At 39.5% G+C, this 24,518-nt stretch overlaps 1 protein-coding gene across 1 annotated transcript in view; it reads right to left on the minus strand.

Moving 5' to 3' along the window:
- TTN (titin) overlaps positions 1–24,518 on the minus strand; it is a 275,206-nt gene that overhangs the window by 239,913 nt on the left and 10,775 nt on the right. The window contains exons 8-34 of the mRNA XM_059395492.1: positions 24,138–24,278; positions 22,747–22,878; positions 21,449–21,586; positions 20,720–20,857; positions 20,094–20,231; positions 16,475–16,768; positions 16,247–16,369; positions 14,820–15,101; positions 14,505–14,570; positions 13,553–13,811; positions 13,283–13,343; positions 12,957–13,172; positions 11,899–12,041; positions 10,199–10,404; positions 9,423–9,656; positions 9,074–9,318; positions 7,901–8,172; positions 7,613–7,777; positions 7,349–7,517; positions 5,554–7,247; positions 5,128–5,409; positions 4,022–4,288; positions 3,651–3,923; positions 3,262–3,525; positions 2,913–3,173; positions 844–1,104; positions 43–306 (exon numbers count right to left, since the gene is read on the minus strand). Coding sequence (XP_059251475.1) covers positions 43–306; positions 844–1,104; positions 2,913–3,173; positions 3,262–3,525; positions 3,651–3,923; positions 4,022–4,288; positions 5,128–5,409; positions 5,554–7,247; positions 7,349–7,517; positions 7,613–7,777; positions 7,901–8,172; positions 9,074–9,318; positions 9,423–9,656; positions 10,199–10,404; positions 11,899–12,041; positions 12,957–13,172; positions 13,283–13,343; positions 13,553–13,811; positions 14,505–14,570; positions 14,820–15,101; positions 16,247–16,369; positions 16,475–16,768; positions 20,094–20,231; positions 20,720–20,857; positions 21,449–21,586; positions 22,747–22,878; positions 24,138–24,278 — 6,988 coding nt within the window. The remainder of the gene's footprint in view (positions 1–42; positions 307–843; positions 1,105–2,912; positions 3,174–3,261; positions 3,526–3,650; positions 3,924–4,021; positions 4,289–5,127; positions 5,410–5,553; positions 7,248–7,348; positions 7,518–7,612; positions 7,778–7,900; positions 8,173–9,073; positions 9,319–9,422; positions 9,657–10,198; positions 10,405–11,898; positions 12,042–12,956; positions 13,173–13,282; positions 13,344–13,552; positions 13,812–14,504; positions 14,571–14,819; positions 15,102–16,246; positions 16,370–16,474; positions 16,769–20,093; positions 20,232–20,719; positions 20,858–21,448; positions 21,587–22,746; positions 22,879–24,137; positions 24,279–24,518) is intronic.

Raw genomic sequence — 24,518 nt, forward strand, 5'->3', positions numbered from 1 at the left:
CCATACATTGGCTACTTGTAAAATGTTTCTAAATCAACTCACTTTCAACGTGCAGTCTGGCACTGGCTCCTAGCTTTCCAAGCTTGAAGCCATATACAGATTCATCCACAACAGCACAGTTTTTAATCCTCAGAGTGTAAACTGTTCCTTTGACTGAGATATCATACTTGTCACTGGGTTGTAGCACGACGCCATTTTTGATCCACTGGACACCTTTTACGTTAGGGTGAGTAAGCTCGACCGTGAAAACAGCATCCTGTGTCTCTGTCACTGTGAGGTTCTTCAGAGTCTTCTTAATTTTGACAGCTGAAGACAAATTTATGGTTTAGGAAATAAAGATGGTATGGCCAAGTAAAAGAAGTCCTGGGATAAGATCATTACCTGGTCATCTTGCAAAAAAACGGTTATCAGAAATGTTGCAGTTATGCATCACCTCTGTTTTAAAAGACACCTTGAGATTATTTAGGAAAATCTGGGATCCAGTTTGAGATGCACACTACACCATGATTTTTCTATACTAGAATGAGATGAAGTTTTGCAAAGCTGTATACTAATAGCTTAAAAGACTGGAGAAGAGCAAGAGGGGAATGGAGAATGAGAGTGTCTAATTAGGCTGTTCCTCCGAGCTAGAGCCAAAGAAATGGCTTCTTCACAGAAACACATCCTAAAAGCAATTCTGCACCTTGTGGTAGATGGCTCAGAAAGTTGAGAGAGTGTATAATGATTTTGTGAAATGAAGATTTATGGCATCCAGAATAGTTATACCTCTGACTTTTTAAAAATGAGACTATCAAGAATGTAATACAATATGGAACAAATAACATCTGTTATTATAGCACAAACCTTCAACTTTGAGTTTGGCAGATGTTTTGGAGGTGGCCACCTTGTAGGTGTACTCTCCAATGTCGTCTAATTTGGTGGCAGCGATGATAAGTCTCCTTTTGTGGCCATCAGATTCACTCCGGATGTTGTTACTCAGTGGTAGGTGTTTGCCATCCTTCAGCCACTCGCCTTCTGAATCTGGGTTGGCAACTTCACATTCAAATACAGCTTCCTGTGATTCAGCCACCGTCTGATCAGTGAGTGGCTTGGAGATGGCCCCCCCTTTGGAACAAGACAAGTGTAAGTGTGAGTCCTTCAAAAAATATTATGTAAAAAAGAAATCTTTGAACAATTAAATATAAAATATCAAATTTTAAAACATGATTTTGAATATCATGAAATGTCTAGGATTATCTTTATCCATATTGAGAATATATCACAAAAATCCCTATTCTAGCATGCATGACTGACAACCAGAGGAAACACTGGAATCAGGAAGGCTTTGCAAAGGGAAAGCAACCATTAATAGAGAATTTTGAGAACAATACCACCTGGATGGCCTCTAACTCAATTTCTCCTTCAAAAGTATTCTACTTACATCTTCTAAGGACCGTTTGCTGCAAATATATCTAATATTTGATTGTGAAAAGATGTGTTAAGAAAATGTTCAGTCATCAATATTTCTGTAAGATTAAAGATTCTTACATACTAAAAATCACTATTTTTCTTAAAAAAACATTTATTTATTTACTTTGAGAAAGAGTGGGGTAGAGGCATAGGGAGAGGGAGAGAAATCTGCAATCAGGCTCCTGCCTGAGCACAGAGCCTGATGCAGGGCTTGATCCCAGGACACAGAGATAATGACCTAAGCCAAAATCAAGAGTCAGCCACTCAACCAACTGAGCCACTCAGGCACCCCCAAAAATCACTGTTTTGACATGTGTCATCTCTTTCATGAAACTTCCCCATATTGCCTCCATGGCCACTATCCACTGGCAGAATAAATAACTCCTTCAGCAAGTTAGTTGCTAATGTATCTGTGCCTTTCTAAATTGTGAATTTCTCAAGAAAAAAATATCATGCCTTATTCATTTCTGTGTCCTGTGTTTCTAGCACTGTCTTGCCTATGGTAGGACCTTAGTAAGTGTTGAATGAAATCACATAGAAGCTCATAGATTTTCCTCGTTTCCACACATTTAAAAATGTGATTTATATTAGACATGTCAAAGTGCAGGGCCTAAAGTTTTGTTTCAGAAGTATTTTTTCATGGTCAAAAATCTGAGGAAATATAATGTAATAAAGTATAAGATAAAGCGGGATACACAATTCCCGCATGGACTTCACAATTTAATCCCCATGTCATATCGTACTCCTCAATAAATATATTGTAATGAACCAAACACATTTATGATGACTTCTAGTTTTTTCTTGACAGTTGATTTCTGCTTTTGGTTTTTCATTTTGGAGCAAGGGATTTCTGCTGAATGAGAATGGTCTACTTCATCTCATAAGACAGAGATACACAGATACACTAACTTACATTTTTAAATGTTCATTGGGTTTATAAAACAAATATGAAGGGAACAAAGGAAACAAAAGTTAAAGAAACAAGAGTAATTAAAAAAAAAAGAAATACACCTTAGAGTAGGAAAGTTTAAACAAAGCTCAGTTCAACCACTGCTTATTAATCACCTATCATGTGCAATATGTTGGAGAACACAGAGAAGAATGAAGCATTTCCAGATTTGGGGGCTTATACTCTGGTGTGAGAAGAAGAAATGGGGCAATAACACAAGTATGTACTAAGGGCCATGGAAGAGACACACGGAAAATAATCCGATAGTCGGAGTAGTAAGATTTTACACGGATGGGAAGATGAAGGAAGGCTTCAAAGAAAATGGCAACTGAGGTAGGTCTGCCTAGGAGAACACGGTGGGGACAGTGTTGAGGGAACTACTGGCTTTGAGAACAGCACAAGCAGAGGCATGAAGTGAAAACTGATGGGAATTTGAAAGGGAATGGGCCACAATTTCTTAAATTAAAACAACTTCCCCACATAAGAAGTTAGATTGAATGATAAATATACCAACCTGCCACAGTAAGTTTTCCAGATGTCATATTTTCTCCGGCAAAAAATGTATATTCTCCTTCATCATCTTTCATCATATTTAGAACTGTCAATTTATATATTTTTCCATGCGCTTCAATTTTATATTTAGAACTGGGTTTGATTTCCTTGCCCTTAAAATTCCACAAAACATCAATTCCTGAGTGGGACAGCTCAACTTCTAAGATGACATTTTGGGTTTCTGTACAGGTGAGGTCACGCAGACCTCTGATAATTTTAATTTCTGGGGGAAAAAATAATCACTTGGTTAATAGCACACTAAGAAAATAGAAGGCTTAAGACACTGATAACTTAAATGCAAGAATCCTTACTTTCCACAGAGAGATCACAGCTGGTTTCGACCCTCCCAACCATCAGCTTGTAAGGTCCTTCATCTGAAGCATGGGTCCTGTTAATCACTAGTCGCTGCTTAGTGCCTTTGACAATGGCTTGTACGCGATCATCAGGCTTGATTTGTTCATCATTTACATACCATTTAACGGAAGTCACATCAGGGACTGAAACCTTACATTCGAGCACAGCCTTGGTGCCCTCAAGCACATTAACATCCTTTAGAGGAGTTATCACATCAACACCTGTAAAGCCACATGCATAAATAAAAGACTTATGAAAGTGGATTTTGCTTTAAATGCCTGCTTATTAAAGTTCTCTACCCATTAACAGGGTATCCTACCCATAAAAATATGTAAGTTGCACTCACTATAGACAGAGACACGCCCACTGGTTGACAGTCCAAGGGATGGAATGGTGAAGGAGTAATTTCCAGCATCCTCCTTAGTCATGTCTTCAATGAGCAGCATATGGGACTGTTTGTCTATCACAATGTGAACTCTGTCACTGGGCTGCACTTCTTGGCCATCTTTCATCCAGACACCCTCCACGTTCTCCAAGGAGACCTTCACTTCAAGCTGGACAATGTCACCTTCACAGACTTTTTGATCACTAAGTCCTTGCAGGATAGCAATGGGGCGGGCTGTGAAATACAGGGAGAAAAAAGAACTTTATGGTCATTTCTTTATCAATAAGCCATGATGATATTCAGTGCAGACCAAAAGGAACAGGCAGACTTACGTCTCATCTTTAGTTTGCAGGTTGTCTTTTTTCCATCGACAACAAAGCTGTATTCTCCCTGGTCCTCTTTGGTCACATCCTTAACTGTGAGATTCTGACGTCCACGGCGAGATGTAATTGTGTATTTGCCATTGGACTTCAGCTCCACACCATTATGATACCACTTGCCTTCTATATTTTCTGGGGATATAATGCACTCTAACTCTCCTGAAAATGATTCTGGAACTTCTATGTCCTGAAGTTCTTTCACAAATTCAACAACTGCACCTGAGGCATAAGATAAAGAGAAGTTACTTCCTTTGGAGAGGCACATATCTACACTTAAGGTAGAAAAAATTCCTTGTAAATCTCTCAAGTCTCCCATGCTATCAGGAATATTCTTTTTTTTTTTTTTAAAGATTTTATTTATTTATTTGACAGACAGAGATCACAAGTAGGCTGAGAGGCAGGCAGAGAGAGAGGAGGAAGCAGGCTCCCTGCGGAGCAGAGAGCCTGATGTGGGGCTCGATCCCAGGACCCTGGGATCATGACCTGAGCCGAAGGCAGAGGCTTTAAACCCACTGAGCCACCCAGGCGCCCCGATCAGGAATATTCTTAATAGCAACCTGTCGATGGACTGAGAAATTTTTAATTAAAAAAAAGTTATTTTGATATTTAAATCATTTATTTTAAAGATTTTATTCATTTATTTGAGAGAAAGAGAGAGAGTAGGGGGGTGAGGGGCAAAGGAAGGGGGAGAAGCAGTCTCCTCACTGAGCAGGGAGCCCAAAGTGGGGCTCAATCTCAGGACCCTGGGATCATGACCTGAGCCAAGGGCAAATGCTTAACTGACTAGGCCATCCAGGTGCTCCTAAATTATTTTTTAAGGCACAGAATTTTATTTCAATATAAAATTTTTAAAACAAGACATCAAAATAACTTTGATTTTTAAAAATCCAAATTGTCAATATCTTTAATTGCTGGTATAAATTTAGAAATCTTGCTCTGCAGCTTATATCCAATTCCCAAATAATTCCTTTCATGAAAGGAAAACTGCAAAGCTAATTTTATCACATACTAATGGTGACTTTAAAACTGAAATAAATAGTGAGATTATTATTTACTACCTTCGACAATAAGTTTCGCTGTTGTTTTTACATTTTCATCTTCTACGAGTACACAGCTGTAGTCTTCAGCATCGGATGCGTCAATTGTCAGTATGGAGAGGAAGTGAACCTTTCTGTCAGAGTGCATCCTATATTTATCTCCCGTATGAACCTCCACACCATCTTTATACCACTTCACTTTGACAAATGGCTCTGAAGTTTCACATTCAAAGGTTGCCATGGTGTCTTTTTCCTTAGCAACAACATCTTGTAATTCCTGTGTGAAAATGATCGATTGCTTGGCTATAAGGAAAGGGGGGAGAAAAAGACATTGTATTAAATTAAATTCACAATTTGAATAATGGAAAAAGAAAAGAAAAGAAATACGCTAATGGATAGTCACGGATAAATAGAGACAGATTCATCAAACCAAAGACTTCAAATTACCTTGGACAAGTAAGAATGCATGGCTTGAGGTTTCCCCAGCTATGTTGATGGCTTTCACCATGATGCTAGCAGAGTCCTCGGCAGTCACATCTCTTATGACCAGTTCACATACATTGTCCTCAGGCCAGTACCAGTAGATTCGGTCAGAGCGTTCGATCTTTACCCCATTTTTGTACCATTCGCATTCAGGGTCTGGTTTTCCCACCACTCTGACCCGGAAGTGTGCATCAGATCCTTGGCCCACTGTTTGGCTTTGGATTCTTTCAAAGATTTTAGGAGCCTCCATACTAGGACTCAGTTCAATTTTATCAGGCTTAAACGTTGGAATAGTGATCTTGCCTTCTTCAGCAAGGGCTTTCTTCTCCTCTTCAGTTAATTCTTTGGTCCAGTGGAGAAGCTCATCTTTTGTCTTCCTTAGGAGCTCTTCATAGGATTCATCCTTCTTACGAGACTTGAGCTCCACAGCAGTAATGGCTTCATAATATCCCTCCTCAGTTCTGCGCTTGAATTTACTGCGCAGCTCTTCAGACTCTTCAGATACTTTTTCATGGGTAATTCTTTCAGCCCTTTTCAACTTCACAACTTCCTTGGCGTCAGTGGTATCAACAGGTCTATCTACTTTCTGTACTTCAAACTGAAGTTTTCCAGGTTCATGTATGTGAAACTCGGGCTTTGGTTCAGGGGCTCGCCTGAGGACAGACCTAAAATCTTCCCTCTGTTGGATCTCAAGTTTCACTTTATGCTCTATAACACCTTCGGGATTTTCTGCAGTAACCTTGACTTCCCCTGTGTCGTAGGATTTGCAGTCCACAATGTCCAAATAGTGTATGCCATCATAGCGAACTCTGAACCTTTTGCTTTTGCGGATCAGCTGTCCATTGAGGTACCAGTTGACTTTGGGTTGAGGGTAACCTGTCACTCGGCAACGGAACCTAGCGGTCTCCCCTTCGAGTACTCTTACTGGTTCTGGGAACAAGACGATGTCTGGCTTTTGCTTTTCTTTTTGATCTGTTGTTACACCTGTAAGTGCACCTTCGTGAGCCATCCTCTCTAATTCTTCAATTCTCTGTAAGCCTTTCCTCCCCTCAGGCAACTGAGATTCTTCCACAAGGCTTTTTTCATCTTTAACAATAAGTGTGGCAGATGTGTGATCTGTTCCATATTTGTTAGTAGCTCTGCAAGTAATGATACCACTGTCTCTGGAATATGCAACTCCATAATCAAGGCTGCAATACCCAAACTCATTGATCATACGGAGCCTGTTGGCTGCTTCAAGTGGCTTTCCATCATGGAGCCATTCCACCACCATTGTTGGGTCACCAATTGGTGTTAGCCTACACTCGAAGTGGGCAGGCCCAAAGCGCTTGAGTCTTAAGGAAGTGAGTTTTTTCTTGAAAAATGGTTTCTGTTGTTTCTCTTTATCATAGAGGTCACCCTCTTCCCATTGCTCCTGACCATATCGCAGATGGAGGGGCTCCAGTTCTGGGGCTGCAATCTCCTTTGCTCTGTAAGTCCCTCGTGGGATGATTAATTTTCTCTCTGGCTCAGGCTCTGCAAACTCAACTTCAACGTTCACTTTGCATCTTGTAGTGTCTCGGCCAGCCTTATTAATAGCAGTTGCAGTATACCAGGCAGAATCCTGGCTGACAGTGGAATCAATTTTAAGGGCAGCTTCTCCCTTGGTTCCTTCAATTCTAGAAAAAGTGAAAAAAAATCAATACAGGAATAGTTATTGCTTCCTTGGTTAATGGATTTGTATAATGAGCTTAGTTTTATTATTTTCAAGAAAACTTACCTGATTTTTGGATATTTATGAGGTACAATGATGTCACTGTTTTTCAGCCATACGATATCAGGGTTGGGATTACCCGTAGCTCTGACTTTCATTTCAAGTCGAGAACCTTCCTTTATGTTGAGGTTTTTTAGTTTTTCTATGAACATTGGTTTTACCTGATGTTCCACAGCTGGAAGAGAAAGGTTTTGATTCAGAGTGAGTTAGGACTGAAATACTTGTTTAAAGCCCAAGTGACAAGGTAGTTTCTTTCTTAAGAGCAAATACCTTCCACAGTTAAAATCACTGAAATCGAAGATTTTCCTGCCCTGTTTTGGGCAATGACAGTCCATTCCCCAGAATCACTGGGCATTGCAGGGACAATAATCAGTGACTGGGTGCCATCTTCTTTAATGACTACTTTATGGGTAAAATCATTGACAATTTGCTGGCCTATAAAAAAATTAAGTAAAAAATAAAACATGTATTAAAGATAATTGCTTTTAAAGTGTTTTAGAAACCTATAAACTTAATTTTGTGTTTAGTGACCTGTAAGTAAAAACTTATCATACATACCATCATGAAACCAGAAGGTCTCTGGCATAGGTCTACCAACGACCTTTAAGTCAAATCTGGCTGTTTGCCCTTCTAAACATTTGAAAGAAGCAGGCTTCAACACAAAGACTGGCTTATACAGTCTCTCAAGTTGTGATTCATCTGTTTCCTCCAGCCTACGTCCAGGGGACATCCTTGCAGGGGACATCCGTGCAGGGGACATCCGTGCAGGGGACATCCGTGCAGGAGACATGCGTATAGGAGATCTACTCACTGAACGTGGAGAGACAGATCTGAAAAACCAAGGCAAAACAGAGTATTTGCATGAGGCATAGAGAAAACCCAGCAAAATAAACAAACCTCTTTCTTACATCATTTTAGAATTGGCTTCATGTACATATTAGATGGCACTTCAAAATCACCGGGATTCAAAACAGAATGTGTTATTATTGCCCCCAAATCTATGTTTTCCATATATTCTCCATCCCAATAGTAATTCTTCAACATAGTCAGGTGCCCAGCCTTAAAAATCTTGGAACAATTTTTAATAGTCTTTCCATCACCACCTGCCTTTAATTAGTCACCAACCCTTCTGATTCGACTGCCAAAACATCTCAATAAATATTGGTTGGTTAAATAAACCAATGAATACATTTATAGAAAAAGAGAAATATAATTTTTTATCTAAGCAAAGGGAAAACATAGAAATTATATTTGAGAAAAGCCTAAAACCTATCTACACATTGCAGCCAGACTGGCTTGGATTGGATTTCAAGTGTTGGCACCACCACCTATAGGCTGGGTGAATGAAGACAATTTTCATAGGCTCCCAGAGATCAAGTGCTCCCACTTCCAAAGCATTAATAATACCTACATAGAAGGGTTGTTGTCTAAAGAAGGGATAACATATGTAAAATTAGGTGTTAAGGAAACCTTGGTAATTTTCATTACATTAGTTCCAGCACTGGCAAAATGAAAAGCATGCCACTCCAAGGAAAACGCTTTGTTCACCTTACACAGGGTTAAGAAATAAAAATGCTTGGCAATTATCTGTATGGCTAATGGCAAGTTTCTGTGCTTCTCAGCCTTCATTTTTTTTTTTTTGGTCCCTCACGCAATAGCAGTTTGTTACTGGGATATTTGGTCTTTTAAACAATTTAAATCTTCATCAACCCAAATTATTCTGAGTCTTACCTGATTCTGCTCACTGGTTCTGGCGTGGGTATGTAAGTCGGAGCACCAAGAGGCGCAGCAGGCTCTACATACAATTTCCCTGAGCAAATTGCATTTCCTTTCATATTGCTGGCAAATGCAGTATAGATGCCTTCATCTTCTGGAAGAACAACAGGTATGCGTAGACTAGCTCTGCCATCTTGCAGAAAGTCCATTTGGTATCTCTCTCCATGCTTGATGCGTTTGCCATCTTTGTACCATGCAATCTGCAAAAAAATATCACGCATTTTTGAAAACAATTTAGATAAAATAGTACTGTAACTGATCTGTATCTTTATTGTAACCTGGAGACCTGATGTTTATATTTTACCTTGGGTAATGGATAGCCAGACATCTTGCAATGAAAAGTAACACCCATCCCCTCAAGAATTCTATAATTCTTTATTCTTAAGTCAAATCCTGCTTCAACAGCTTCAGATTCTGAAATGTCAACTGCCATCTTTTCTTCTCCATCTTCTTCAAGAAGTTCTTCTAACGTAGTCTTTATTATTCTGTATTCAATTTCTTTGATAAGCCTCTCTTCAAAGGAAGAGATATGGAATTCCTATATAGTAAAAAAAAAAAAAAATGACAGTTTGTTAAAAAATATATATCCTGCGGAAGGAAATAATCTTTAAGAGTGCTAGTTTTAGAGATAAGGATTGATTAAAGTTTTTGACTGGGAGAAAAATCTAGAAGCTTGTTTGGTTTTGTTGAGAATTAGATGAGTCACTGTTTTGTTTTTTAATCTGCATTATCATCATCTTTGTCAGTTCATACGGTGGCATCTTGGGTCAATGACAGCCTAAGGGCACGGGTTATGTTTGGAATGTCCATCCTGCAGATGAAAGGATCTGGGCAGTAGTGCACTTGGTTGTTCTAATATTTGTCTTTTCCTACATATATGGAATCCCTATTTCTAAAGCCATGTTGTGCAACATGTCATGAAGATTAAGGAAACTCATCAATAGTGAATCTAGACCCACTAAGCATAGTTTAACCCTGACCCCATCCCAGGAAAAGGAAAAAATCAAAAAGAGGGACATTGTGGGTGGTAATTTCATAATTTATGAAATGATTTACTTGGTCATTTATTGTTCTACTCACCTGTTCTTCTACAAAAGTTCTGACCATTACAGTATCTTTGGCCATTTTTTTCCTAATTAAGGCCTGTTCTTTTTCATACTCTTTCTCATAGTCAGAGTATAAGAATCCAGGTGCTGTTTCCCCAACTTTAGGTTCTTGTACAAATGCAGTCATTTGTGTTTGGTAAAGCATCTCTTGCTGGGACTTCATCAGTGACTCATACTCAGCTAGAAGTTAAGAATATGTTATTTTTTTTAAGTGTTTATTTAAATTCTAGTTGTTAATATACAGTGTGATATTAGTTTCAAGTGTACAACAGAGTGATTCAACACTTGCATACGTCACCCAGGGCTCAGCACAAATGCCCTTCTTAATCCCCATCACCTGTGTCACTCCCCCACCCCCACCGACCCGCCACTTATCTCCCTTTTGGTTAACTTTCAGCTCACTTTCTATAATTAAGAGTCTCCTTTTTGGTTTCTCTCTCTCTTTTTTTCCCCCCTTTGCTTGTTTGTTTTAGGAATATAAGTTAATTTTAGTATTTCTACAAAAAAGTGTTCATGCCACTTCATTCAGGCAAGCCCTACACTAGGAAAAATTGATAGCCAAAAGGTGAATTTCCCAAATTTTACCATCAAAGTTCTCAATCTATATTAAATTGAATTCTCAAACCAAATTTTTATTTACAATTCAAAGCAGCTGCTACTATCGTGGAAAGAACTTTACATTACTGGTCAGTTCTTTAGGATCTAGCCTAGTGCTCTTCCTAATTTACTGTGTGGTTTTTGGCAATTCATTTATTCCCTGGGTCTTCAGTGTTTTATCTGCTAAGTAAGGATAATAACTTTCTCTAAGGGGTGTTGTGCAGATCAAATAAGACAGAACCTGGAATGTCCACTATAATGTGAACAATTAAGCAAAAGTAAATGTGACCCATAGATACACTTTGTTTGGCCTGAATGTCATTATACTTTTTGTCAAATTATTTTGAATACTGAAAATCTTGATTTTCAGATTCTTCTTTTTTTTTTTATGATTTATTCATTTATTTTAAAGAGAGAGAGAGCGTGAGAGAGCAAGCAAGCATGCATGTGTGTGTACCAGCAGGGGGAGGGGCAGAGGAAGAGGGAGAGAACCTCAAGCAGACTCCCCAGTGAGCGTGGAGCCTAATGCTGGGCTCAATCTCATGACCCTGAGATGTGACCTACGCTGAAACCAAGAGTTAGATGCCCAACCAACTGAGCCACCAAGGTGCCCTTTCAGGTTTCCTTTAAAACTTCAGGAACTCTAGGAACACTGAGCCTGGCGTGTGTGGGCCTGGCGACAACACCGTGGGGGTGGGCAGCTACTATGCCCTTAAGGCAGGGCTCAGGCTCTCCAGTTTGCCACTGTCTTCATGGGACTCACTAATATTATCTGCCTGGATCTGGAAGGCAACTGGAATTGGAATCCCTGCATCTTCAAAATATGCCTAGAAATAAATGCACCAAATAGAAACTGGTGCTAGAACCTTGAAGTTTAACACCAGTCTGGCTTTTGGGGCAATGTAGTCTAAAACATTTCCTATACAGCTGAGGCCAAGGGAAGGTAGCAATGGAGACAGAGCTAGGATATCAGAACTGGGATGTTTTAACAGGCCTTTTGGCAAACACCCAGCACTCCTCCTTCCTGGCGTTTCCTTTCCTGTCATGCACACAGAAACTACTCAGAGCTGCCTTTACCTTCTTCAAGCAGGGAGGCAGATGCAGAAGTCTCGCCATGCTTATTACGAATGACAATAGTGTATTCTCCAGCATCATCGGCAAATGTCATTGAAATCACCAGTCTGCACTCCCCAGTTTGCTTGTTGTAGCTCACTTTGTATCTTTATGGAAAAGAACACACATAAAATTCAGTCACAAAAACCCTACGTGAAGAAACCAGCCCTCATGAGGATCTGTGGCACAAAATGCAATGACCTTAGACATGTGACTAAGCTCCATGTAAAATAGAAGATTGCTGAGAGAGGAAAATGAATGGACATGAGAAATGAGGGTCAAACAACTTAAAATTTTTGCTTTAAATAAGGTTCATGTATTCCTTGAAATAAATAATAGAATATACTACTACTAGTATCAACCATTTGAAAAGGGCTTCGGTGTTTATGTTAGCAAATGAGAGGTCATTTAAACACTTAGGTATTTCTCTTTGTTCATTATTTTGCTCTCTGTTTCATGGGAAGATCAAATGAATAATCAAAATAATAAATTCCTTTGAATATTTCAATATGAAGCCTCTGGTATGCTATATTTTTTCTTACTAAGATAAAAGAATTAGATTTTTTCATTTGTCATAAGTTTCAGGAAATTCAAAGCTAAATCTTACATTCATTTACAGCTAATTTATTAGCATAAATGTTCATCATGTATAACTAAGTTTCTTCTTCATTACATGACCCTTGTTTTTTTTATCTTTTAGTCACTTAATTATTATGCATTTTTATTGAATCCTATCTTAGATGGTTTCTGGAAGAATATATGTGTGTAAAATTCCACATTTTCTCTATTCACTAGCTCTATACATGTATCAAACAAGAATACAGAAAAAATATATCTTTACATACCTTTGTCACAAAGCTTTGTTTCTCAATAAGACTTTGTGCAAAACTATAAAAATACTTCAGAATATACTCTGAAGTTTCCATAATGAAAGAGCCTACATTGGGGGGGAGGCTATTTCTCTGTAGGCTTCATATACATAATATACAAATCACAGATAACTCTGTCAGCCATCAAAATACCTGTATCCTGTGGTAAGAGGAACACCAGATTTTTTCCAGTAGACGTGAGGCTTTGGATTGCCGCCAACCTGACATTCAAACACAATGCAGCCACCTTCCACCAGTTTCTGGACCACTGGTTTTGTAATGAAGAAAGGAGCAGCAGGCTCTCCGGGCCCTGCCTGTTCCTCTGTGATGCTAGTATCCGTCATCACGACATCTCTGGACTCTATGAAGCTGGAAAGAGAATTCCCTCCATATTAGCTTCTGCAGTTGCAATGCGCCAATACCAAAGGGACTGAAAAAAATCAAAACTGTACTAGAACAAAAGCAGAAGTATGTTTTACCGTTTCTCTTCCGTGGTCAATCTCTCAGTCACTGTTGTTTCCTTTTCAAACTCCTCTGATGCTAGAATAAGACAGAAGTTTCTCATTTAAGTCGGGTATTGAGTCTGTTTTGTCAGTGACTTCTGCTTAGTGTGACAGCTAAGCTGACCCTTCAATGGACCCCCCAGTTCCCCAAGGGGCCATCATTATGAGGCACGCAGAAACTGCACTGTGGAAGGTGTTGGCTGAGGGCAATGGTGTGTTTAGAGGGCGGTGAGAGTGTGCACCAACCTTGCACAGCTAGATAGCAGGATGTACTGACGGTCCCGGCCTCATTCACGGCACTGCAGGTAAATCGTCCGCTGTCTTCTGCAAAGGCTTCGCGAATCATAAGACGGGCAATTCCACTCTGGAAGGTTATCTGGAAGTCTATGGAACTTTCTATTTGGTAGTCTTCCCTGTACCATGTCACTTTTGGGGATGGGTACCCAGAGATGTGGCACTCCAAGGTGACGGATTCACCTTCTATAACCGTCACATTTTTTAAGCCCTGAAGAGAGAAGGAAAAGGAAATACCGATAAGACGTGCATAGTCATTAAGTCATTAATCATCTCTATGAGTTATGACAAGTGGAAGGATTTGAACTTGCACATTCTCATGGCCATAAAATGTTTTTTTTTAAAGGTCAAGACTCTAGAAATATTAGTAAAGAAACCCCCTTGGAAACTGAGTATACCTAACTTGAAATAGATGTCAGGTGTTGCCAAGTTTGTAAGGCAGAACAGTATCAACACCATATAAAGGGGCAACTCTGTACCCTCTGTTATTCTCACATATTTAAACAAAGCAAATGCTGCCACTTCAATAAAACTTTTCCTGCTATTCCCAATCAGAAGTACTCTCTTCTTCCTCTGCTAAAAGCAGGTGCTTTTCACTGCTATATTATGCTTGTCAACTTCTATATGTATCCTTTTCTCTGACACTAAGGCTAAGATATCAAACAGGGCTGGATTGGTCTGTATATCTCCATAACTCTCCCAATAAAGCCTTATACCTCACAGAAACCCATTAAGTTTGTTGACTATGTGACTGACAGTTGCCAAACGGAATTCCTCTTTTTCTTGCCAAATAGTGTATTGTCTTACAACTAGCCTTTGTGAACTCACTAAGGCCATTCCGAGAAGCTAATCTTTGCATATGTTAAAAGTATCAGACCACACATGCATCAACTTCATTACTCACCGAGACCAAGGTTGGTGGGGTAACCGGGATTTCAACAGGTGCAGGCACTCTTGCTACTTCTGTCACCTGTGAATTTTACAAAGGACGTTACAAAATGCCCATGAAATAGGGGGCAAACTCATCAACTCCTAGCACATGCAAAATTGCAAACACAATTTGAGACACAGGAGCTCTGACCCACACCAGACTCAAAAGAATTACGTCTGAACAAGGCAAAGGAGAAAGGGAGGGTGCCCGGCCGAGTACCCCAGTGGCACAAACAGGCCCCACTCCATAGCAATGGCTCAAGAAATGGCATGCAATCCAGGGACTGACCTTGGTTTCTCGCTCATGTAAGACTCTGAAGCGTTCTTCATGGACTGTGCCACCAGTGATGCTCACCCCTACCTCCTTCTTCACTTCGATGCCAGCTTGACTCTTGTAAGTGTCTGGCACATCAGTAAAGGGGAACTGAGGGGAGGGGGTAGGTTCAGCTCTCACTCTAGCCTCAGCAGGCTTCACAGTTGGCGCCTTCACTGACTTGGTGATCTTCTGAGCAGAAGGCGTGGCCGACAACTCTTTCTGTAATGTGGCGATAGCACTACCAGCTATCGATGCCTGAAGGGAAAAGGAGCAATCCATGTCAGAATTCAGAGAGCAAATGGCCACCATCCCTCATTCTGCCAGAGGGGTGTGGGGAGGGGGCCGAGTCTGTGGTCTATACAGTCTTTCAATGCTCTCACTATCACTCTTCTGATCAATGAAAAGGCAGTTAGAGATAAGCCTCTTATAAAGCTCGTCATCATTCCTGCCAATCTGTAAAACACATTTGGAAAATATCTTTCAAGGGTTGTATTTAGAGTCCCTTATTTCATGCTCCTCATAAAGGGATGGAGGGTCTTCTAAAGCTCAGTGGTGAATTTCCAGTTAACCGCCCTAACAATACCACAGTGGGAAATTCAAAATCAGGAAATTACGAAGGTATTTGGTGAATGCCTGAGAACTACATTAAGATAGCACTGTAAAGTTTCAGCCTCAAATCTGGGTGGCAGCTGAAAATGGAGATGTTCAGGAAAATATTTTGAAGGCTTTCTCACTCTTTTTATTCTATCACTTTCTACGGTTATTGGGGCTATTCCAAATATAGGTATTAAATGTTCTTTACAATTCCCTGAAGGCACACAAGATTTGTATTCCATGTCTTAGATAGGTATGAGAACAGGGACTGATGTGAAGGGTTACTATGTGCTACCAACTTGCTAATGGTTTTATATGTACTAACTTGCTGCTGATGACAGAGCTAGGACACTAATCCAAGGCTGTGTGACTCTGCCACCCAACCCAACTGCCACATACACTACCTCTCTGCATCTCGTTATATTGAGTATATGAAAGCATGATTTTTCAATGTCTGACTTTATTACTGATATACATTCACAGCCTGAAGCATCTCACAGCATAAGGAAAACAAAACTGTGCGACACACCATCTTTTTACAAATTGTGAAACAGGGAGAGAAGGCTGTATGAATGTGGGTCTTCTTTGAGGTATATGGTAACCTCCTCTTGCTGCTCGATGCTCAGCCTGCTGGACAAGTTTTGGGAGCTAGATTGCAGGGGCTCTGGAGTCTAATGACCGTAAACAGACATCACCAGAGAGAGGCCCACGCTGGCCTACACCCCAAAGACCCTGTTTACGTCACGCATTAGGTACTTATTTCCTTCAAGCCAGACATTTTTGCGTCATGCTCTGTACCTTCTTACCTCATATCCATGTTCTGTCTTAGGGACAGAAATTTTTGAAACAGTAAAGTGAGGGCTTGCTGTGCGGGGGCGTTTATCCACATGGACTAATCTTTCAGTTGTGAGATCTGTAGTTTTCTTGATCTGCAAGGAAATGAGAATCCGTGACAGCACAGTTTACCAGATGACCAGTGCGGTTAGGCTCACTTTCCCACAGATAGAGTGAAGATCCAGCAGGTGTAGACCTACCTGTGATGAAATGTGCATTCCCATTTGATCAGTAGTTGTGATATGAGTCTCAGAAGGAGCCTGGATCACCCTAGGCTTGACTGCTTTAGGGACAACGTGGGGTTCCGAGGCTGGACGCTGGGGATGCTCAGCTACCTTTGTGGTGGAAATGTGCTCCTTATAGCCAGACTCCACAGTGGTCTGCTGAGCATAGGATTCTTCAAGGTGCCTGGGCTCCCTGGGTTCTCTGATGCGGGCCTGGTCTACCGCAGCAACCACCGTCGCTACGGCTTCTGCCTTCTTCCCAACGTCCACCTGGAGACAAGGTTTCCAGAATTAATACATGGTAACGTCAAACTCAAGCCGGGATAGCTCCTCCAAGGACAGCCACTGAGAACAGACAAATGCCTGAAGGTGTGGTAGGGAGATGGCACCCATGTTACATGGCTCTGTTAATGTCTCAAGGAATGTGGCGCACAGACGCATTAGGAACTTAATATCTCATTGATGATTATAATGTAATGGATATCTAGTCAGATACATTCTGTATATACCTGCTTAATTAGATGAGACATTAAATCACACACACACAAACCATATGGGACAACACAGGACATATATAAAGGAGGAAGGAGATTTTGAATTTTTCTAGGATTCTATCTGAGGCAGTTAATTAGCACTTGGGAAATTGGAACTCTGGGGCTGGTTATCTTCATTGATTCTTTTTATTTTCCTGTCAATCACTTAGGTTAGTATTGCTGCAATGACAGCAATGATGAAAATGCACTCAAAACACCTCCTGGACCCATCCAGAAAAATCAGCTGCTACCGAGTTGTACAGTTGCATGCAAATCTGAGATAATGTGAAAGCTCATGAAACAATAGTGAGCATATTAATTTTCTTATGATTCCCTAGGGATACAAATTTTTAATCTATTAGAAAATATCTTCCTTAAAAAACATGAACAAAGAGATTCTGATTAAAATGAAAGTGTTAATCATATTTGGATTCAAGAGAACAACCTTCTGCAGTGAGGTTCAATTTACTTTCATTATTACTGGGAGGTAAAGCCAAGAAAAAAAAAGCCAGAAATGTTGTTTTCTCATTTCCATGAATCTGATTAACATAAATAAAAACAGTCTGCAAAGGTGTTTCTCTTTTAAAGAAAGCAAACTGGCTGATGTGGTTTATAAATTATGAGTCTATGCAATACTCAGAAATAACATATCCTAAAAATCACATCATTGTGTCTGTCAGCGCTCTTTAAAACTAATGCTGGAGTATTTTATTAACATCCAGTTTTCTTTTCTACGGCTGTGAATGAAATCGAGGTCTCATCTGAAATGTCCTTCAAGGATGCTGCCTAGGTATTTGCTAAAATTGTTCTTGGAATCATTTAGGATATAAATGAGGGTTTTTTCTGCGATGAAATTGGGCATTTAGTGATCACTGGCTTCAGTCAGTGCTTCTTTCCAGTAAGCCACAATCTCATCTTCCCTGAAGGATTGCAAATGCCGATGTCATTTTACCACTGCGTCATAGGAGAAACTGGGAAATACACATGAGGCTTAGGTAAGTTAACTTTGGTCATCTGTTTTTCTTTTTTAAACTATCCAGGTCATTAGTTGATTTGAATTTTACAGATATTTTTAAATGTTATCTATCTTTGACAGCTAACACAAATATAAATATTTAACATCTCTCATATGTATTTAATGTGGGCCAAAGATTCAAATGAGATACAATGTAAATGCAATCATTCTACAGGCAAAGTAGTATGTATTAAGTATACATACACTTTCAACATATATGTAAAGACTGATATATCATTCTCTCTACATATAAATATGTTTATATATATGTGTGTGTGTGTGTGTATACACTTAACATTTACTATTTTGCTCATAGGGTGATTACATTACATCTCACCTGACTCTTTCAACCGGTCTGTGAGATACTCAGGTTGAATTTTAGTTTTATTTATTTTAACGAGAAAACTTAGGCTCAAAGAAATCATTTGCCAACTAAAATGCACAAATATGCAAATCTTGTTCCTCACTTAAAACTTCTACAAAGAAAAAGAATCTTAATTATGGGCAGGATACTTAACATTGGAGAAGCGTCTATGTACTCCTCTCCTGAGTTATTACACATTGAGTTCATAGACATAAGCTGTTTGGTGGACAACCACAGGTGTGTCCTCTTTGCTGGTACCATTTTTTTAGATGGACTCACATCTCTCCTAGTCTTGGAACCTAGACCAACAGGAAGAAGAACTGGAGCAGGAGAACTAACTTAGGAAATGCAAAGGAAAGTGTTATTTAATCTGGCTTTTCGCAATGAGAAACACTAGCTGTTGCCCCAGAGGAGCCGGGCGAGGTTTAATCGTCTCTCATGCTTGGTGACCTCTTCGGCAATTACATGGAACGCTAGAGCACAACGACTCATGCGGCATGAAAAGTTAGGGGTGCCATGATGAAATGGGACGAAGCAGTGCTTTTCACCTCCACAGCATCAGTTTTCATCTCCTCCCGGAAAAGATGGATCTGTTCTTGCTTAATAGCAAATCCTTCGCTAGTCCTTGGCAGTGTGGCTGGTATAGTAGGTTTTGCTGTGGTAACTATTACTTTGGGTATAGATATTTTCTCAGCTTCCATTCTTAGCTAATTTTTAACAACAAAAATAAGAGTCAAATTGATGTGATTTGGAAAAAACAGCAACAATTTAAATATAATCTCAGACAAAGTATGTTATGTATTGGCACTCCTGTCACCAGTGAGATTTCTGAAAGGCTGACGTGCCTGCCATTCAGTATGAGACTTGGGTAAAGGTTTAGAAAGTTGATCTTGTCTCAGGCCTTAGGGAAAAAAAAAAATAAAACAAAACAAAACCCAAAGATGGAGGCATAGAAAACAACACTGAGAGAAATACAGACAGGACTCAGCCATGACACTAAAGGGATTTAGTTGGCAATTTCCAAATACTATATTGACAATAAGGAATAAAAGTAGGGAAATAGCTTATTTGGGGTAAATGACAGAGTCACAGTAGGTTGGTTAATTCATAGAGATTTCACAACTACAAATAGATCCTACAAATAAACTTTTTCATGGCTTATGTGTATTTTGGTTGGGTGATTCTTTCTCTAGATTTTAATAATGCATCTTGTTTATCTTTAGCAAGATTTAGTATAACAGGCACTGTAATTTTCTCATCTGGTATTTACAGAAAGAACAAAAGATAAACTTTCACTTGAAAAAAAATCATGGGTAATTTCCTGAAATAAGTCTGTATTTTACAACATAAGATACTGAATTTATAACCCCTCAAAACATACATCTTCACGACAGTAAGATTCATCATGAACTATCTTAAAATCAGCCTGCATGCAATTTCAGTCATCAACTTTCAGAGAACTTCTAGATGTTAATAATAAAAAATGGGAAATAATAGCAAAGAGATCAGTGGGGAGAGGAATATGTAGTAATATTAACAACAATAATTTGGTTTTTAGTTTCCAATCATTTAATCATCAAAAAAATAAATTAGGTTAATAGTGTCTCATACATAAGAAATTCTGAGATTGGGATTAATGTATTATGAAAGAGGGGATTGCACACTTGGAATAGCGAGCATCACCTTTCCATGAGAAACTTGGATTTGTTCTTGTCTAGTAGCCATTCCTTCTCTAGTTCTCAGTATTGTTTCTTGTTCTTGGGCTTTAGCAGTAGCAACTGCTATTGTAGACAAGGCAGTTTTCTCAGCTTCCTTCCTCATCTAATTGTTACAGCAAAATCAAAGTTGAAGTTGCACAGGGCTTTAGACATACAAGGTATGACCCTTCCCCCCGCCTAGTGGGGATGCAGGATGGAGTCATTCAGGATTAACTACACAAAAGAAGTTACTTGACAATGTTTGTATATATGGACTGGGAATCACAAAACACAGAAATGTTAACCAAAAAAAAAAAAAAGAAAAAAAAATCTCTGGATGATTCCATATATTTCTTTTTAAAAATCAGGCTAAAAGTGCTCATCTTCATGCAAAGAATAATGGTGGGGTAAAATGAATTACATGTTACAGATGGATGAAAATCAAGTGTGCAGATAAAATTAATGGTAGGCAGTCAACCATTCACCATTCTGCTTTTAGTGTGGAATTCAAAAAGGAAGATACAGACTAATAATTCATAACACATCATAGTTAATGGTCTGCTAGAAATAAGTTAAAGATCAACTTTTCCCATATCAAATACATGTATTCACCTTTTCCTGAGTTATTTGAACTTGTTCTCTTTTGGTAGTGATGCCTTCTCTACTTCTTGATACTAAATCTTGTTCTTTGACTTTGGGTGTGGCAACTATGACTTTAGGTACCACTGTTTTCCTAGTTTCTTTCATTATCTGGTCATATGATAAAAAGAAAGGTGAGAAAATGGTCATTAAATTTCATATAACCGCTAATAAAAGAAACAAGTCAAAATGGAGAAAGGAAGCAACTTTCTTCCTGTTCACAGACACTTCAATCACTTAAAACTATTGTATTTTGTTGCTTGGATCGTCTGTGTTGTTTCATTGCTAACAGTATCAAAATAAGCACAGTCTAGAAGAAAAAAATGTGACCAGCAGTGAAAGAACAAAGGATGCATTTCTCTTTCTCACATTCTTCTTTTTACAACCCACAGGAAATTCTAGTACAGCCATAATCAACACATACTTATGCATTTTGTCGACTGCCCCCGAAACGGGAAGATGGTAGAGTGAACTACAGTGTCATGTTAGTAACAATCCAAAGAAAGTTTGAAAGTTAGGAATGAAAAGTGGCAGTGAAAGCTAGAGAGGTGGCAAACGGATCATGAGAGATTTGGGGGAGCTTTCTATTTGAGTTACAAAAAGGGAAGGTGAAGATGTGATGAGTAAGACCCAGGATGAACACGCAGGCAGCTTGCAAATGACATGATGGAGAGTGAATTGCACACCGGCAGGGGTCATCACCTTTTCCTGAGTTATGTGCATTTGGTCGTGGTGTGTGGCAATTTCTTCTGGAGCTCCCAGGATTGTTTCTAGCTTTGTGGACTCTGCAGTGGCAGCTATCACCACGGACGCAGCAGCTGTCATAGCTGTCTGTCTTATCTGATTTTCAGAGTAAAATGAAGGTTTGAGATTCAAAAGAAATAGTGAGATACCCTTGCAATGTTCAGAAGAATATAAAATGTTTAGTAGCAAGGGAGAATATCACATTTCCATCCTAAGGGCCAACACTTAACGTTTAAAACACAGACTTTCGTTTTCCTGAAGAGTAGACTTCTTTTCTGCCCACCTGCTCCTTCGCAGATTGTCCTAGAAACTGAAAAAGGTCTCCTTTTTGAGGTATGTTGACACATGAAGACCCAGTGAGCAGCCACTGGCGAATGAACGGAAAACCAGAGTCAGTCAAGGCTAGCCAGGAACTGGCATTGCCATGGCAACGGGACCTCTATGCCATGATCATGCCAAGTAGGGTACACAGGCATCCAAAGTCTCTCCCTCACTCCAAGGAGAAGGAAACTCATTCAATAGCCTGTCGTCAGCCTTCAAAGGGTATAGAGTATTCTCAGCTAGACTTTTGTAAAAAGTAGCTCTGGGATCAGCAGAGAACAGGAGGTCAAGATTGATGAGTACAGGCACAGACCTGAACAGGAGAGTTAAAAATAGATGCTTCTTTCCTGACCCCTTAAGGCTAGATGTCACATGTGGAAGAGAAGGGGATGTTGGTGACACTGAGGTTATTCTCAGGTGGCTCTGCACAAAAGCAGCAAACACTTCTAGGTCCCTATTTGTCAATCAGGAATTGGGATATTTTCTTGAGGAAGGACTGGTGTTCCTTCGGGTCCAGCATCTCCTCACTTTCCCTTGAGATTTACTTGGCGTGCTCAAGGCTGGTGTGTACATGTGTGTACGCACATGTCTTACAACCGAAGTGACTGAGGGCTCAGGTTGCATGTGAGGAAGCTGTACTGGGGGTAACTGGACTGGGATGGTTCTGTCTTCCATTTCAATATGCTCTAGAAATGTCACTGATGCGCTCCCAAATGGTTCCCACCATCTCCCCACTACTGATCAACTGAGTGAAAAATTGTGGAATGAGAACAGAATCTCCATCACAGAAGAGTTTCAGAGAAACAAAACAGAAACAACAAAAAGAAAATACATAAAGACTTCTCCATTTAGAGGTTCTGGTAATAGGGTACACGCAGCTGGCTAGAATGTGTATGTGTCAACGAACTACAACATAGTTACAAAATCAGACTTACTGTTTCTTGAGTTACTTGTTTTTGTTCTTGTTTTGTAGTAATTTGTCCAGTAACTCTCGTTTCTTGCTCTTTGGCTTTAGTTGCAGAAATTATTACTTTTGGTACAAATGCTTTTTCAGTTTCTTTTCTTATCTGAAATCAATGATAAAAACAAACTCTTATTGTCTCCCTGTCTCTAATGGAAGTGACATGATGTTTATTAAATACAAAAAATATAACAAACAAACTTCTTTCTTTCTTTGAGGAAAGAAGTAAAATTTTTTCTGGAGATATTACTAAATACATCATCTCATTTTCCAGAACCATGCCCTTTTTTGGCCTAAACCATAATTTATGCTGCTCAGGGGGAAAAAAAAAAAGTTGGATTCAATACCATTTAACTGAATTGGAGAGTTGCCATCTTCTTTAGAAAGACTTCCAATTTTTCATAACTGAGTATATGGGCAATACTATTCTATGCCACTTCTGTCATCTAAAGGTAATCTTAGAGAATCAGGTATTAGAATGGAAGGCCTTAGAAGTAATTTGTCTGACACTTTACCATTACAGATGAAAAATCAGGTATGGACAATTTATAATCTATATTTATATGATATTTTTGCTTTGGAACATCCAGACTTACTTTTCTAAAATTGAGATGTATGGTCAGAAAAGTTTTGTACATATCCCAGGCAAAATGTTTTCCAAATCCTTCAGCCTCTGAAGGAGGCTGTTTGCATCTGGATGCGTAAGGTGTGTGGAGGGGTGACGCGGGGAGTAGTTTTCCCCATTTACCACTCTCAGACACCATCCCTGACATTCCAGATCTCAGGGCTTAAAAAGACTTGAAAGTTCATCTTCTCAAACCCCCAGCTGACAACTGGCCCCACTGGCCAAAAGCCCAACCAAGTGGCCTTAATCTGATTTGTCCCTAAATGCTTCCAATCATGACTGCCTTTTTCACTTTTTTGGGGTCATTTGACCTACAAAACCCATGCTGTCCATTCCACTTCAAATTCGTGTTCCAAGGTTCTCCTATGGGGTCAGGAAGTAGTTGCCAAGCTATTTTCAAAGCAGTCTGTGCCTGGAGTCCTTCTCTGTTCCTTCCTCAAAATCTACTGTTCCTGGTTTGACCTCACTAGAGTCATGTGTTTGCTTAGTGCATCTCCAGAGTGACAGAGATGAAACCCCTTGTTTGTGTTCAAAGAAGTCTCTTTTGTCTACACAAATGAAGCATCTGAGGACTCTAAGGGACCTTGGTATCTGGTAACCAAGAATACACAGATACAAGGGGATTTTATTTGTTTGGTAACAGCTATGTTGCCCAAAACCAAAACCCTTCACAGTAAACATTATTATGTGCTGACACAGGAACGACAACAATAATTTACATCAAAACCCACTTTTTTCACCTGTTCATGAGTTACGTGCACCTGCTCTTGTTTTGTCGTAATTACTTCTCTGGTTCTTGATTTTAATTCTTGTTCCTTGGCTTTATCGGCGGCCACTACTACCTTAGTTACAGCCGTCTTCTTCTCTGCCTCTTTTTTAATCTAAATTTCAGAGGGGAGAGGAAGGGAAGAGTTTCATGCAACCTTATATAAAAGTTCCAATAATAAATCAGGATGCAGACAGAAATGTCACACAAGAGAGGATAAGGGGGGAAGTTGGAGTGATTTTAAACTATAAAACACATCTATTCAAATATGAGGTTGGGAAATTATCCTGGATTTATAACACTTTCCAGCCATGAATCAAGGGTCACATTTGTTTTGAGGAAAGTAAAAGCAAAG

The sequence above is a fragment of the Mustela nigripes genome, chromosome 3, assembly GCF_022355385.1.
Source record: "Mustela nigripes isolate SB6536 chromosome 3, MUSNIG.SB6536, whole genome shotgun sequence".
In the NCBI taxonomy this organism is placed as follows: Eukaryota; Metazoa; Chordata; class Mammalia; order Carnivora; family Mustelidae; genus Mustela; species Mustela nigripes.